At 47.6% G+C, this 17,134-nt stretch overlaps 1 protein-coding gene across 3 annotated transcripts in view; it reads left to right on the top strand.

Moving 5' to 3' along the window:
• The first annotated feature begins 6,992 nt into the window (after window positions 1-6,992).
• Window positions 6,993-17,134, top strand: part of ENTPD3 (ectonucleoside triphosphate diphosphohydrolase 3) — a 37,700-nt gene continuing 27,558 nt past the window's right edge. For 2 of the 3 annotated variants that reach the window (XM_027040757.2, XM_053221631.1), the window contains exons 1-3: window positions 6,993-7,074; window positions 8,021-8,072; window positions 13,479-13,606. In XM_027040757.2, coding sequence (XP_026896558.1) covers window positions 8,033-8,072; window positions 13,479-13,606 — 168 coding nt within the window. In that variant the 5' untranslated portion in view covers window positions 6,993-7,074; window positions 8,021-8,032. Of the gene's footprint in view, window positions 7,075-7,440; window positions 7,496-8,020; window positions 8,073-13,478; window positions 13,607-17,134 lie in introns of all 3 variants that reach the window. The other variant, XM_027040758.2, reaches the window with a different exon arrangement.

Below are 17,134 nucleotides of genomic sequence, written 5' to 3'. Positions count from 1 at the left end.
CCCAGAAGTGCTCAATGGTCTCACTGTTTAATTTCACTGATCTTGTTCCAGATTTGCCTTTTCTCCTTTCTAGATGGGACTCTTGAGCCATTGCCACAAAGCACATCTGTCAGTCTTCCTGAACGTCTCCACAGAAGCAGGTTGGGACAAAGCTTTTCCCGGCCCAGAACTTCTATTGCAAAGGATGGCTTGCCTATGTGACACCGCCCAGGCAAGACGTGGATCCGGGGCCAGGATCGACATGCAAGAAAAGGCAATTGGATTTCAGAAGAGTTAATTTTATATGTCAACCTGACTGTATCATCCCATGCTCAGATATCTGGTTTAACAGAGAAAGGCAAACTCGCTGTGCCTGTTTTGGAGCTAGGACTTGGTTTTCTCCAGTCTCCAGACTTGGACTCAAATTGAAACTCACAGCATCGGCTTTCCTGGTTCTCAGGCCTTTGACTCAGGCTAGAAATACACCATTGGCTCTCCTGGGTTTCCAGCTTGTCCAGTGTGGATCCTGGGACTTCTCAACCTCCATAACCACACAATTGATTGATAGATCTATCGATCTCTCTATCCCCTATTGATTCTGTTGCTGATTCCACAGCAGTAGAAATGATCTTTGTCCATGGCCCTTCACCTACGAAAGTGGTACAGATGTGACCAATGTCGTAAATTCAGAGAATACATGCTCCTCGTGCTTTATTAAATTTGCTAAATCAACAAAAGAACATCAGGGAAAACGAGGTAATGAATTTCAGTAGAACTTAAGTTTGGCTCAAATGGTAGAGGTGAGGACTGCTTTGGAGGGGGGCAGGAATTTGGGTTGTCGGGGGCACATGGACACACACACACACACACACACACACACACACCTGCTTCACATCCTCCTCGTGCATTCTTCATGATCTCTGGCAACATGACTTCCACCCCGAGACTCCACTCTTAGATCTTTACCCTTGGTCGCCTCTAGTCTCCAAACTCCAGCCCTTCCCAGTGTGCTAATGATGTATATCCCTAGCCTTGAGCTTTCAAAAACAATGGAACCATAGATAGTATGATAGCACCCAGTGCCTTCATTTCACAGATTGAAGAGCATTGAAGAGCTTAGAAACCTAGAGATGTGTCCAGGGACGTGTATCTGCTGGTAATTTAGCAGAGTTGAGACTAGAAGCCAGATTTCCCCAATAGTACTCTAGCACTCTCTCGGATAACCTGGTTTTCCCTCTGGTCTATATCCTTGTTAGCTATCTGTTGTCTTCAATTAGATATGCTCTGTTCACCTCAGATACTACAAATCTTCAACATACAGCAGTCACCCGTAAAAACGTTGAGTCTTTTTTAAATTAAAAAAAAATTTTTTTTAATATGAAATTAATTGTCACATTGGTTTCCATACAACACCCAGTGCTCATCCCAACAGATGCCCTCCTCAATACCCCTCGCCCACCCTCCCCTCCCTCCCACCCCCCATCCACCCTCAGTTTGTTCTCAGTTTTTAAGAGTCTCTTATGTTTTGGCTCCCTCCCTCTCTAACCTTTTTTAATACTACGTGGCAATGAGAAAGAATGAAATCTGGCCTTTTGTAGCAAGGCGGATGGACCTGGAGGGTATTATGCTAAGTGAAATAAGCCATACAAAGAAAGACAGATACCATATGTTTTCACTCTTATGTGGATCCTGAGAAACTTAACACAAGACCACGGGGGAGGGGAAGGAAAAAACATTGAGTCTTAAATAGAAAGCTAGGGGCAAGTATTTGTCCCGTCGGAGAGTCACAGGGTTAATGTCCTTAATTTGTAAAAGAGCGTCCTGTTCATTCAACATGTTTATTCAGTGCTCAGCAGGTGCAGTGTGCTAGACATTAAGAACACAATGGTGAGTAAGAATAGCACGGTTTCTCCCTGCGTGGAGTTCACTGTCTAGTGGGCAGAAACAAATGAATCTGAAATCACCATTGGGAAAGGCAGTCACGTGCAGCTTCTAGGCTCCTGCATCGGAGGGCGGCCCTGGGCCTGGAACATTCCCTTACAAAGTGATAAAGAGCCCTTATGACCTGTGCTGGGTATAGCTCTGGGCTCTGGAATATCTTTTCCCATCCCACGTTTGAACAGACGTAGTTCTTTGTTCTATTTAAGCGTGGTCAAAGGCCCTCGGGCCTGACTTCAGCTTTGTGGATTTCAGACCCCAAGGCGGAGGGCATGGGGTCCTTGGCCTGCAGTGCAAAGGGGGTGCGTGCGGACCATCTCCCCGTGTGGGCTGTGAGGTCAAGACCCGCTGGCCGTGCGTAGGAGACAAATACGGCTATTGAAGCCGATCTTGCTGTCTCTTCTCTACGTGAGTGAAGTGTCCTTCCGCCCAGGGCCCGCGTGAGTCATGTCTTTCCTGGCAACCTCGACACCTGCAAACTAGGCAGTGGTTTGACATCCTGGGACTCCTGTCCCTGCTGTTAGGCCACAGGTGCCACTCACCTGACAATTATCATAATGAAACACTAACTGGAGGAAAGGAATGCCTGCCGAGGACACCTGTCAGGGAGGGCCTGACCCATGCTGGATGTGTGACCCAGACGGGGGAGTCTCGGGGGCTATGAATGAAGTTCTGAGCTGAGAATGAAAGCACACACAAGCACGAATTAAGGAAGGGTGGAAGAAGGGGCAGACACCACAGGCCAAGGAAATTACGTGCAAAGGCCCTGTGGCATATTTGAAAAACTGAAAGATGGCTGCTATGCCCTCCGGGTATAAAGTGGGAAGAAGGATGTGGCTCAAAGAGATTGGAGAGGGAAGCAGGCACCAGACAGTGCAAGGCCTTCTAGGTCACATTAAGAATTGAAACCTGCATTGACCGAGGAATGGACAGCACAGGAGCGATTGTTAAGGAGGCGCCGACACGGCGAGATTTGTGTTTTGACGAGATGAAGCCGGTGGTAGTGAGAAAAATGGACCTGAAGGGGAGAAAGTAGACACCGAGAACTAGGTGGGACCGTTGCCAACATCCAGGAGAAAGAGAATGCTAGCTCAGGCCAGAGGTTCTTAACCAGGGACATGTTGCCCCCTCGGAAGACACCTGGCAATCTCTAGAAACGTTTTCGATAGTCACACCGTGCGTGAGGGTGTTACTGGCATTTAGCAGCTAAAGGCCAGGGATGCTACTAAGTAAACACCCTATAGTACACACGATTGTTCCCGCAACAAAGAACTACCTGGCCGGAAATATAAATCGTGCCTAGACTGAGAACCCCTGGCTCCGACTGTGGTGGCGGTGGAGACGGGGCGCACACTGCGGAGAGAATTAGGAGGGGAAAGTCAGCCGTGCTCGGTGACTGGTTGATGATGAGGGAAGAGGGAACGATTAGCAAAGGGGACCCTCCGCTTTCTGGCTTGCTCACTCGAATGAGTGAGGCTACCATCCACTGAGACAAGACACGCAGGAGAAGTTGACGGTTTGCTGGGGGAGGATGAGGCGCTCGGCTGGAGCCCGACAAAACTGAGACGCCCCTGAGACATCCAGAAGAAATCAGACAGGCCATTCTCTGGGTCCACGGCTCAAGAGGAAAAGCCTGAGCAGGACACGTGCGTTGAAGAGGCTTCGGTGCGCCTTGGTGGGGCGATTGAGCGACTGACTTGATTTCACACCTCAGGTCACGATCTCAAGGTTTGTGAGTTCGAGCCCAGCGCTGGGCTCTGTGCTGAGCGTGAGGAGCCTGCTCGGGATTCTCTCTCTCCCTCTCTCTCTGCCCCTCCACTCCTCTCCCGTGCACGCTCTCTCTCTCAAGATAAATAAGCTTTAAAAAAAGAGGCTTCTGTGAATAAAACGGGAGCCACAGGCATGGGTGAGATTACCGAGAAAGGGGGTACAGGGTTTGGAAGAAAGAGGGCCCGGGGCAGAGTCTTGAGAAACTCTTGGGAGAGGAGCACACACCAGCAAAAAGCATCTAGAAGAGCATCTGGGGAGGCAGGAAGAGAACTAGGGCGTGTCACCTCCCAGAAACTTCAAGAAGTGTTTCCCCCACACCTTCTCCAACACAGAGCACCTACAGAGTTTTTTTTAAAGCTATGCTAAACTGACAAGTCAAGAAAAATCTTGTTTAAAGATGTCAAGGGGTTTTTTTGTTTTTTGTGTTTGTTTTTTCTTTTTAGAGAGAGAGAGTGTGTGTGTGTAAGCGGGGGAGAGGGAGAAAGGCGGAGAGAGAGAGAGGGAGAGGGAGAGAGAGAGAATCCCAAGCGGTCTCCACGCTCCGTGCAGAGCCCCACATGGGGCTCAATCCCATGACCCTGGGATCTTGACCTCAGTTGAAATCAAGAGTCAGACGTTCAAGTGACTGAGCCACCCAGATGCCCCAAAGATGTCAAAATTTTAAATGGCAATTTTGGGGTAAGTAATGAGATTAAGCATCTTTGCCACGTTGACTGGCCATTTATACTTCTTTTGTGAATTTTTCTAGATGGGTATGACCTCATTATATATTTTGATTTTTCACGCTTTGCTGTCACATTCTTCTATATTGCTACGCAATTTTTTTTTTAACTGAGCTCACAACCGTGAGGTCATGACTTGAGCCAAAATCAAGAGCCAGATGGTTAACCGACTGAGCCACCCCGGTGCCCCTCTTTTCTCTTTTAAGATGTCTTTTTCCATGCAGTTGTTTCACGTTTTTTTTTGGGGGGGGGGTTGTTTTTTGGTTTTTGTTTTTTGCAAGATTGTTGACTTTGTCTTCCTGCTTTGGTTTCATGCTGGAGGACGCTGTTCCTTTCCAAGGATCATAAAAATGTTCTCTTATATTTTCTTGGGATAGTAAATCCTTTTTTACATTTAAACCTTTAATCTGACTAAAATGTAGTTTTGTCTGTGATGAGTAATTGGGATTTTTTTTTCTCAATTCAGTTGAGAAATGGCATCTTTCAATCCCCTCTTTATGTTAAACTCAATCCCGTAGGCCATTAATCTGATATCGGCCTATCTTTTAAATTTTTTTTTTTAACGTTTATTTATTTTTGAGACAGAGAGAGACAGAGCATGAACGGGGGAGGGTCAGAGAGAGGGAGACACAGAATCGGAAACAGGCTCCAGGCTCTGAGCTGTCAGCCCAGAGCCCGACGCGGGGCTCGAACTCACGGACCGCGAGATCATGACCTGAGCCGACGTCGGACGCTTCACCGACCGAGCCACGCAGCCGCCCCAATATCAGCCTATCTCTTTTGTTCTTTAGATCTCTTGATATATTCTTGTACCCAAACCACCTATTTTGATTACTGTAGCTTTATGTTGTGGTTTGATATCTGGTGGTGCACATCTGTATTACTTTATAATCAGGAAAACCCATAACGGGTTACATATGTATGAATGTGTATGTACCTGTGGAGGGTTGATGGGGAAGTGTGTGTGTGTGTGTGTGTGTGTGTGTGTGTGTGTGTGTGTTCTTACACATGGAAGGTTGGTGGACAAGTGCCTCTGAATGACTAGGACTAGTTTGGGACCTGCAAAGGAATTTGAGACAGTGCCAGCAGCAGAGTTTCCAGGGACATTTGGAAAATAAAGGAGACCACTGGGCCCTCAAAGGAGGCTGGTGCTCACATTTCCAAAGCCTCTAAATTGAGGGAAGCAAAGAGGAAAGCTGGCAACATGGACGGGTCTCTGTTATCTTTAGAACGAGCACCAACTGCATTTCAAAGCCCCTTAGGCCCAGGAACCTTCTCTCAGCTCCTGGGGAATCACTGAGGATCTTAAGGTCAGTCATTCACTCCATAGCCCAAAGTCACTGACCTCAGGTGTCAGTGCAGCATCAGCAGCTGTTTGTGGGTTTACGGCCCCCAGGTGCAGAGATGAGCTCTCAGTCGTGTGTCTTGTCTCTCATTGGCACAAAGCTTTCAAAGAAAGTAAGTCTTGTAATTCAACAAACATTCACTGATTGTCTGACATCCTCCTCGCAGACCCTCTACAAATCTCCCAGAAGGGCCCATTTCAAACAACTCAGAGTGACTGATGCTCACACACACACACACACACACACACACACACACACACAAATACACATGCCTAGCTTGGAGCCCTTGTCTCTGGGCTCAGAGGTCTCAAATAAGGGCATTCTTCTCTAAAGGGCCCCATAATAGTGGGTTTGGCCCCATCTGCACAGGATAGGAAACTAGTGGCACATAGGGTCTAGCTCTCCAGGAGAACAGGCAGACACAGCCCAGCCCTTAGCTCTTCCTTCCAGATAGTCTGGAGCCTCTAGGAGGGGTGGTCAAACAGAAGCCCACTTAACCCTTTCTCTGGATCATAACAAGAGTCCTTGAGGTCGCTGAGTAGAACCAAAAATCTGCCTGCTGATGCATTAAAAACAGACTCCTGGGACATTTGAATCGCTGCATTTTTGTCCTGTTTGGCCTCTTCCAGGAAGAGCTTGCCCTGAATCATAACCTAATGACACCCATATAAAATGAGGTAGAAAAAAATAGATAGATAGATAGATAAGAAAGGAAGAAATGAACTGCGGTGGGGTAGAGCATTGCTGAGTAACCAGTGAGGGGGTCCTTGGGCATGGTCACCCTAGTTCTTCTAAAATACATGCCAGGAAACGTCTCTGTATTACTTTCCTCTCCTGGCCCAAGTGACTCAGGGACCAGGGTGCCTGCTGGCCTCACGCTCAACACTACGGGTGTTTACCGGCTTCCGCTGCACGGAGAGATGGGGCACAGGGCTCACCCGTGCGCACCCGCGAGGCGCTTTCCGTGGCCCCACTCCCCCTCCACTTGGGCTTGGGGTGAGGGTGGAGGAAACCGAAAGAGAGGTGCAAGCGTTCTTGGCCTTGACGTTGATGGAAGAGGGAGTCCGGCAGTCGACACCCTCCTCACCTTCTCCAGGTAGCGCTGGCGGGGCGGGGACGGAGGGCACTGGAAGAAGTGTAGGAAAGGTGCTGGGCCTTGACCCCGCCGAGGGGGCGGCGCCGGGCCGCGGCGGCCCCGCCCCCGCCCCGCGCGGCCCCGCCTCCCCCGCCTCCCCCGCCGCCGCAGAGCCTCCCGCGAGCTGGCAGCCGGCGGCCACTGCGGCAGCGCAGCTCGCCCTCCGCCGAGCGTCCGCGCGCAGGTGAGGACCGGGGACCCCGCGCCCCCGCCGCCGAGGGAGGTGCTGGAAGCTTCGTGGCGCTGGGCGCTGGGAGGGAAGGAGGCGAAATCGGATTCCGCAGAGGCAGGGAGGGAGGGACCGAAGGACGCGCGCCCCAACCTTCGGGCGGCGGGGAGGGGTCCGTGCCAAGCGGGGAGAGGTGGCCGCGTCTTCCCCGAGCGCATCTGTGGGCCCGGAGATGCGCCGGCGCGCAGAGAGCCTGGCTGCGCGGAGACGCAGTCCCAGAGCGGGGCCTCACAGATCCTGGGGCGCTGGATCCGGGGACCCTGGATCCCCTTGCAGCTGGTTCCAGCCGGCAGCTAAAAATAAACCTCCCGGGGCTTCCAGGGGCGATTCCAAGTTCACGGGTCGCCGACCCCCCCCAGGAACCTGCCCTGCTGCTGTGAGTTGGAGAGCCCTGCCTCAGCCCTGTGAATGTTACCAGTAGATGGAAGATTCGTTCTGCCCAGGGCGTTGTGCACAGGTGGAAAAATCTGCAGGAAGTGATTGACTTCTTCTCTGAAGATTTTCAGTTTAAAATTTGGGCAGACCCGTTCTTTTCCTCGCGTCTGCGGAGGGGACGCTAGAATTTCAGCCGAGCTTTGGGTCTGGGGCCGAAGATCTTAGGTGTATGTGTCCCTCGGAAGATTTTGATTTGGAAGAAGTGAAGTGGGTTGGAAAGCGGTTTTGCTTTGTAATGGGCTTTTCTGCTGGGACCAGTGAGATTCCTTTGCTAAAGGTAATCATAGCCTTTTTATCTGAAAAACAGGATTAAGAGGCAGCTGCGTGGCTTCCACATCACCCCCCTCCCGCCCCCCGGACAGATGTTCTTTAGTGGCGCCCCCAAATTGGGTTTGACACTGCACGTTTGGGGAACTGAAGTCAGGGTCCACGGACACACTGTCATTCTGTGTTCTCTCACCTACAGTTGGGAGGAAAGATGTTCACTCTGCTGACCCGCCAACCCTGTGAGCAAGCAGGTTAGTATCTCGGAACAGGCAGCGAGTGTGATATTGACAAGGCACAATCCCTGCTTCAGCCCCCAGTGTTTTAACGCCTGTCCCCTGCCAGTGACTTTAAGGTCTTTGGTTGGAGCCTCAGTTGCTCGCCAGGCTTTCACCACCAGGCATGCCTCAGGTAGAAGTAAGGCTTTCCATCAAAGTTACACAAAACGAGGACTAACATAACGTGCATGTTTTGCTTAAATGGTGTTTCCGGGTTGCATAATCCACTAATTTGGCCCTTTGTGGTTTCCCTTACCAACCTGTGTGTGAAGGTTTGCCTCAGAGTATTGTTGATTTTGTGATGAGTTGCGAGGTCCTCAGATCAGTCCTCTACTTCCACCCAAGTGTTGCTGCTGGCACAGCACCTACGGCACCCAGCGCTCCCCACCCCACCCCAGGTCAGCGTTGTTACCCCTTACACCGGAGGCACGTGTGCAGAACTCTCACACATCCGCTTCCAAGCTTGCCCTGCCTGCCCGCCTCTGGAGTATGTTTTGCGGTTGTTCATGTAGAAGCCCAGAAGGGTCTGGCCTCCCTACTCTCAGGTAGACACCTTGTAATTACGGGGTTTGTTCACTCCTAATGACAGCACAGCTCTGGGCTGTATCCCCTAAATGAATGAGACCTGGTCTGGCCCATTTTGCTTTGTGATACGCTTTTCTGCTGGGGCAAAGGTCTGCTTAAGGGTAATCATAGCTTTTTACCTGAAAACTGCTGAGGCGAAGGACTGGGGAGTCCAGTGTGGTCAGCCACTGCTCACGTATCACCCCCCTCCCTGCCCTGGACAGATAATCCTTAGTTGTGTCCCGAGACTGGGCATTTTTGTCTTCCAAAAGGGTATGATTTTAGGATAGTAGAAGCACTTTATACAAGTCTTTTTCTGTAGAAGGAAATTGTACCTAAAGAGCTAGTTTACTTTGATTTCCAGGTTTTCCCCCAAAATGCTTTGAAATTTTAACACATATACTGTAATACCACACATCAAGCTAACTTGTTACACTGTTTAATTTAGCAAATTAAAGTTCTCCCGTGTCTTGTTAGGGGGGCAGAAAGTGCCTTAAACCTGTAAAACTGACACTGACATGTGACATATTCTTTAAATGTTGATGCAGACTCTTATGTCTGCGGATAAACTGGTTTCTGGCTAGTTCACGTACTTTTATCTGGAATCACAGAAAACTGATCTGGGACCCATTTAGAGGCTCTGAAGGTCAACTTCACAGTGGCTGGCCTCCCTCCAGTTGCTGTCACATACAATTCTGCAGTGAGTAACTTTAGGTATAAGTCGTTTTGCATACACGGGGCTAGTTCCGTGGCATAAATTCCCAGAAGTGGGATTGCAAGTCAGATGGCACACACCTTTGGAACTTTGATAAACATTGACAAACCACTCTCCGTTGATGGTGTGCGGGTTTACACGCCCAGTGACAAGGTAGGAGAATTAGGGTGTTGGGTGACCATCTTTAGTAAAAGGAAGTGTCTGTACCTCAGGGAAATCAGAATGGGCGAGAAGAGTTGGCTGTGCTGAGCTACAGAGACGCACTACGTGACTGGCCTTGCCAGCTACTCAGTACTGTGATATAATCGGATATTGAGACCGAACCTAATTCTATACAGTTTTATACACATGCCCTTTTTTCTTTCCAGAAAAATGTCTCCTAGAAACAACGAAGAAGCAAAGCCTAGGTTATATGATCTAAAAGTAAATGTTCTAGAATAGGAACACACGTGGCTATAGAACACTTGAAATGTAGCTAGTGAGACAGAGGAACTGAGTTTTTAATTTTATTTTAATTCGTCTACATTTATTCTTTTTAATGGTTATTTATTTTTGAGAGACAGAGCACGGACAGGGGAGGGGCAGAGAGAGAGGGAGACACAGAATCCGAAGCAGCCTCCAGCTGTCAGCACAGAGCTCCACACGAGGCTCGAACCCAGGAACCGTGAGATCATGACGTGAACCAAAGTTGGATGCTTAACCGACTGAGCCACCCAGGTGCCCCGATTAATTCATCTACGTTTAAATGCCCAATTGGTGATGTTTACAGCAGCACTTTCAACAATAGCCAGATTACAGAAAGAGCCCAAATGTCTATCAACACATGGATGGATAAAGAAGATGTGGTTTATATATACAATGGAATACTGCTTGGCAATGAGAAAGAATGAAATCTGGCCATTTGCAACAACATGGATGCAACTGGACGGTGTTATGCTAAGTGCAATAAGTCAGTCAGAGAACGACAGATACCATATATTTTCACTCGTGGGGAACTTGAGAAACTTAACAGAAGACCACGGGGGATGGGAAGGGGTAAAAATAGTTACAAACGGAGAGGGAGGGAGGCAAACCACAAGAGACTCTTAAATACAGAGAACAAACTGAGGGTTGATGGGGGGGTCAGGGAGAGGGGACAATGGGGGATGGGCATTGAGGAGGGCACTTGTTGGGATGAGCACTGGGTGTTGTATGTAGCGATGAATCACGGGACTCTACCCCCAAAACCAAGAGCACACTGTATATACTGTATGTTAGCTAATTTGACAATGTTAAAAAAAATTAAAATTAAATAAATAAATAAATAAATAGAATGCCCAATTGATAAGAGACATATTGGGATTATCTGGATCCAGTGATCCTTCTGTGATGCTAGTGTTTATCATATTTCAGCCAATTGGGTATCACCATTTACATTTATGTCATAGTAGTTTTATCAAGACTATTATTTAGTGAATATTTTTTTTAATTTACATCCAAATTAGTTAGCATATAGTGCAACAATGATTTCAGGAGTGGATTCCTTAATGTCCCTGACCCATTTAGCCCATCCCCCCTCCCACAACCCCTCCAGTAACCCCCTGTTTGTTCTCCATATTTAAGAGTCTCTTATGTTTTGTCCCCCTCCCTGTTTTTATATTGTTTTTGCTTCCCTTCCCTTATGTTCATCTATGTTGTCTCTTAAAGTCCTCATATATGTGAAATCATATGATATTTGTCTTTCTCTGACTAATTTCACTTAGCATAATACCCTCTAGTTCCATCCACGTAGTTGCAAATGGCAAGATTTCATTCTGATCGCTGAGTAATACTCCATTGTATATATATGCCACATCTTCTTTATCCATTCATCTGTCGATGGACATTTGGGCTCTTTCCATCCTTTGGCTATTGTTGATAGTGCTGCTATCAACATGGGGGTGCATGTGTCCCTTCGAAACAGCACATCTGTATCCCTTGGATAAATGCCTAGTAGTGCAATTGCTGGGTCGTAGGGTTGTTCTTTTTTTAATTTTTTGAGGAACCTCCATACTGTTTTCCAGAGTGGCTGCACCAGCTTGCATCCCCAAGTCAATATTTTAATTGAATGCCTTTTTATGTTTAAAAAAATTAAGTATAATTTATATACAGTGAAATGGATAGATCTTAAGCTGTGCCCCTAAATTGGGTACCCTTGTCTTCCAAAAGGGGATGTTTTTTAGATGGGACAATTTCTTTTTTTTAATTTTTATCATGCTTATTTATTTATTTTGAGAGAGAGAAAGAACACGAGCAGGGGAGGGGGGGGGGAAGAGAGAGAGAGAGAGAGAGAGAGAGAGAGAATCCCAAGCAGACTCCACATTGTCAGCACAGAGCCTGACGCAGGGTTCAAACCCATGAACCGTGAGATCATGACCTGAGCCAAACTCAAGAATCAAACCGATTGAGCCTCCCAGGCACCCCAGGATGGGGCAATTTATTGAAAAAAAATTTTTTTAAGGGAAATTATACCTAAGGAGTTGGTTTACTTTATTTGTTTGTTTGTTTGTTTGTTTGTTTATTTTCTGCCCTGGGGAATTCTGTCAGTCTTTTATTTTATTTTTCTTAAACTTTTTTTTTTTAATTTCCCCCCAGAGGTGTTTGTTTGTTTGTTTGTTTGTTTATTTATTTAATATAACTTATTGTCAAATTGGCTAACATATAGTGTGTAAAGTGTGGAGCTGGTTACTTTAATTTTCACATTTTCCTCAAAGGACTTTGAAAGTTTTAATGAATTTTGACAAAAGCACGCACCCATATACTCCACAATTCTGTGAAGATATGGGGCATTTCTATTACCCCAGACAGTGTTCCTGTGTTCCTTCCCGGGGAACCCCTGCCCCAGCCCTCTGGACTGTCACTGTTCTCATCTTAGTCACCTGCCTGTTTTAGAACTTCACGTGAATGGAATCATTTCGGTACAGAACAGTATTTGTTTCTTTCTTTAAAAAAAAAAAAAAAATCTGTTGCTACTGCATTTATGAAATTTCCATTAGCCCCTACTGGTTTCTTACGACCCAAGTAAATATGTGCTCAACATGATCTAGTTAAGTGGGGCGCCTGGTTGGCTCAGTTGGTTAAGCATCCAATTTCAGCTCAGGTCATGATCTCATGGTTTGTGGGTTCGAGCCCCGCGTCAGGCTCTGTGCTGGAGCTGGCTTTGGATTCTGTGTCTCCCCCCTCTCTCTGCCCCTGCCCAGCTCACGATCTGCCTCAAAAACAAATAAAGCATTAAAAACATTTTTAAGTGATCTAGTTAAGCAATATTAGTTAATCATCAGTCCATTATGGTAATCATGTACCTTTATACAATACAGATATAATTATCTTTATTCAGAGGCTATGTATTTAGATGAAGATGATTCATATGCTTCTTCTTTTTGTTTTGTTTTGTTTTGTTTTGTTTTGTTTTGTTTTGCTTTTAAATGAGTATAGTTTCCATGTTGTGATTGAATTACGAGTACCAGAGATGACATGACCCCTTTGGGAGTGAACACGTGGGTCTAGTGATTCTTTGTTTGTGAATGTAGGGGAGACCCTATACCTTCACTGCAGACACAGGAAAAATGGCTGAGGTTGACGTCTTACTGGAAACTCAAATATTTCAGAAATTCATACATGTTACGGTTTCCTTGACAGTATGTCACTGAGTACTGAGCCTGATAATCATTGACTATATCTGAAGCGTAGTATTCATTTCTCTTTGTCTGATGTTATTTTTAAATGAAATATTATACCGCTGGCATTAATAGAAAACCCATATTTTTTCATCGACATTGAAGTAAATGTTATCGTAAATCATCTCAGGGCTGACCGATAATATGCATAACACGTTTCGGGAGATACCAGGAAACTAAACCACGCACCCCTTCTCTGCAAATGGCGTTTTAGTTCCCTCTCTGGAGAAAAGATAAATGGGCTTTGGAGCCCAATCACTCCTCCGCCTTAAAAAGTCTTGGCCTTACTAAAGCCAGAGGAAGTGCTGTAGGCATGCAGTCGTGCACCCAGTCCTTGGATTCTACAAAGAAGGCCAGTGCCTTGTTCCTACTTTCCCCTCATGTGTCTTCTGGGTCTTTCCATTTTAGGCCTCAAGGCCCTCTCCCGAACCCCAGCCATCATCGCCTTGGTGGTCTTGATTTTGAGTGTTGTGGTGCTTGTGACCATCACACTCATCCAGTTTCACCAGAAAGAGGTCCTCCTTCCAGGACTGAAGGTAAGTGTGAAGGGATTGGCACTGAAGGGATGGGCTATGACGTCAGGTATTCTAAGGCCATGAGTTAGAAGAAAACCCTTTACCCCATCTCCAGTGGGGGAAGACCCAAGGAAGAACCCAAGGATCCTTGACATAAGACCCAGGGGAGAAGCTCTGGACATACCGGCTTTGTGCTGTTTGACACTACGGATTGATAATGGTGACCCTTCTCCAAGGACCGTGTGGCCTTGCTTTGACTCCTGACTGTTGGAGCCCAAGCTAGACCTTGTAGCCAAGGATTCCAGAAGGCTGCCAGAGATCTAGCAGCTTGTACATTTCCCAAGACCACACAGCCCTGACCATGAGTGAAGACAGGGAGACCCAGCCTCCTCTTCTGGCCTGACCTGGTAAACAAGACATCAATGACTTGAAAAGGTCCCCTTGAGCTGTATTTGTGCAACCTCTCTTGAGTCTAAAAGTGTGCCATGATCCCTCTGACTCTTCCCCTTGAAAAATTACTCAGGACCCGTGCTCAGTTTCAGAGGCTACTCTTAGCCCTTTTGATAAGTGCCCAAATGACCTCTCAAATGATGTCCGACAGTCTGAGAACCATATATATCACCCCAGCCTTGGATGTAAGGGTTTTGGGAGGTGATCCTGTGCAAGACTGTCAGACGAAGGGGAAAAGAGTCCTTCAGTCATTTTGGGTAGAGGTTGGCAAAATTTTTCTGTAAAGAGCTAAGTACTACATATTTAGACTTTAAAGGTCATTATAGTCTCTGTCACATATCTTTTTCTTTTTTTTTTTTTTGTCTCCTATGACTTTTTAAAAATGTACAAACCCTTCTTAGCTATAGGGCCATAGGAGCCAAGGAAACCAACCGTTATTTGAACCTCATTTAGCCTTTACCCTTGATCTCAAGAATCCTGTCTACATCTTCCTGCTCTTAGTGACTATTCAAAGGCTGTATTTGAAAAGGAAGTTTTTTTTTTAATTTTACAAGATAAAAAAGAAACTAATATTGCCTCGGCTGTGTGGGTGAGTTAGACCCACCATTCTGAGGCTGCTCTTCTGAAGGATCAAAGTAAAACTCCTTTAGATGATGGCATTTGGTTCTTTTATAAGACATTTTACTTAAGAATCTCAGCCCCCCCCCCCCCCCACTCTAGGGGCGCCTGGGTGGCTCATTCGGTTAAGCACCCGACTCTTGATTTCAGCTCAGGTCATGATCTCTCGGGTCATGAGATCAAGCCCCGAGTTGGGCTCTGCGCTGACAGCATGAAGCCTGCTTGGGGTTCTCTCTGCCTCTCCCCTGCTCATTCTCTCTCTCTCTCTCTCTCTCTCAAAATAAATAAACTTAAAAAATCTCAGGCCCCCATGAATAACATGAAGAAAAAAAAAAAAAAACAACCTTATGCAACTGTCCAGGGACGAGAGAAAACCAAATTATCTGGTTGTCTAAAGACAACAGCCAAGGCCAAGAGAAGCCATTTTCCCAACCTCCGGGCACTGTCTGCTTCTCTAAACTGCATAAAATCAGGATTGCAACCAGGAGTATCACCATCTCTTTACGCTTTGTGAACTTTTCAGCTTGGTGAGCACTTTTCCCTGAATTATCTCATGTAACCCTTGCGGCAGCGATAGCAGGGGGACAAAGCAAGCATTGTCACCCCCACTTTGCAAGTGAGGAACCATGGGTTTGGCCAGTGGACGACAGGACGGGAACTGAAACCTTGTCCCTCCTGTTCCCAAGGCCAGGGCTTTCTTCACTACCTCCCTCCTCTCCCTGATCCTAAGTTCAGAATGAGGGACCCAGGAGGAGCTACTGACCTTGACTAGAGAACTTATCCTCCTTTGCACAGGAGGGATGGGTGGGGGAGGGTGGGCGCAGATGCAGGAAGGCTTGCTGAACGGGGGGATGGAAGTACCCCCCCCAATTGGGGGCAAGACTAATGCCACTCTTACGCCCCAGGAACCACTCTTACACCCCATATTTCAGAGGAACCAGCTCTAGCTGTATTCCAGGTTTATCCCTCTCCATGGCACAAGGGAATGTGCCCACCCAGAGTCATGCGTCCCCTTCTAGAATGTGCTGTGGTGCCTGAGACTCCAGAAGCCAGGGTCTGTGTGGACCTCCTCCTGAGGACCGACCTCACCAGTGATCTGAGGGGTGGCAAAGGGGCAGCCATTTGCAGGAAGTGTAGACAGAGTGTGGATATGGGGTGGAAGCTGTCCCACCTTCTATAGTCAGCATACAGGTGCGTGAGGCTCTTTGCTCTGTGGATTTGCCAGGGGTGTGGGGTGAGGATGGGTGGAAGTTTGGAGGGAGAGTAAAAGTCTTCATTTAAAACATTTTCCCTCAGGCCCTGCAGAAGTTTAGGATGGGTTGGTTAAGGCAGTTGACAGCCGCTAGCTTTCACTTGTTTTAGGAGGTAAGAGGTAAGTCCTCTGTTTATACTGGAGGGGCATGGAGGGATTAGAAGACTAGAAGAGTAAACTGAGTAGAGAAAAGTAGACCCCAGGGCAGTAAGGAGGCTACCATTGAAAGAGAGGACCACACATGTCTCAGGCTCCTGGGTCAGGTGGGTTCCCCTGATCAAAGATGTGAGTAAAAGCAGACCATCTGGGAATGACCCGAGGAAACACAGGTAGGGGGTGGGAGGTGAGACAGGAGGGAAGGCAGCCCCTGGAGGGCCTGCCACCCAGCAGGTTACCACTGTGGGCAGTGGGGCCTCAGTCCTGGGGAGGACTCTCAGTCTGGGAGCCAGTGTAAAACTCATCCCCAGGTGAGTCCTCTACCGAAGGGCATCTGGAACACCTGCTTCACAGGTATCCCACTCAAGGACATACTTACACGACCAGCTTCCACTAGTCATTGGCGGAGTGGCTGCTCCCTGGGAGACGCCAACCCCCTCGTATTTCTGGCACGCTGCATGCTCAGGTGGGCTCGGCCACTAGAGAAAGCCTTTAGACGCGTGGAAAGCGCATGGTTGGACAGCACAGCGGTAAGGCCTGAGTAGTGTGGGCAGGGAACCCTCCATGACTATTCCACGTGGATATGATTACTCACGGGTGAGAACGGAGGAGCAGAAAGGGTGGATCGCTTCTCACAGTTGCACACACTGGAAATAGCAGACGTGGGACCTAAGAAACAAAAGAGAACAGAAAACAGGGCCTCGAACGAGGGTTTAGAAGGACCAGAAGAACCACGCTCACCAATTAGCAGACAGTTCGTTCAAAGAGGGGATCTGTAATCTGCTCAGAATTGCGCTGCCAGGCCCCAGTCACAGTTGCAGGGGACAAGAAGTTGTATAACCTTGGAATGTTGACTCAGAGGACTCATTCTGCTTAGCTGGGTGGATTAAATGTGAGAAAAGACAGATGTTCTGAGCCGGGGGTACCGGGAGCAGAACGGCCACTTGAAAGAACATTCCACCTGCAGCCCTTCTCAGGTTGAGGACAAGCCTCTTTGTGTTTGGCTCTTCGGTGTGTGCCAGGGGTGGGAAGGGCAGTTGTGGAAGTGAAGCTGAATGAATTCAAGGGCTTTT

Source organism: Acinonyx jubatus, chromosome C2, assembly GCF_027475565.1.
Source record: "Acinonyx jubatus isolate Ajub_Pintada_27869175 chromosome C2, VMU_Ajub_asm_v1.0, whole genome shotgun sequence".
Taxonomy (NCBI): domain Eukaryota; kingdom Metazoa; phylum Chordata; class Mammalia; order Carnivora; family Felidae; genus Acinonyx; species Acinonyx jubatus.
Note: the sequence above shows the minus strand (reverse complement) of the source record. Positions and strands in the feature narration are given on the sequence as shown.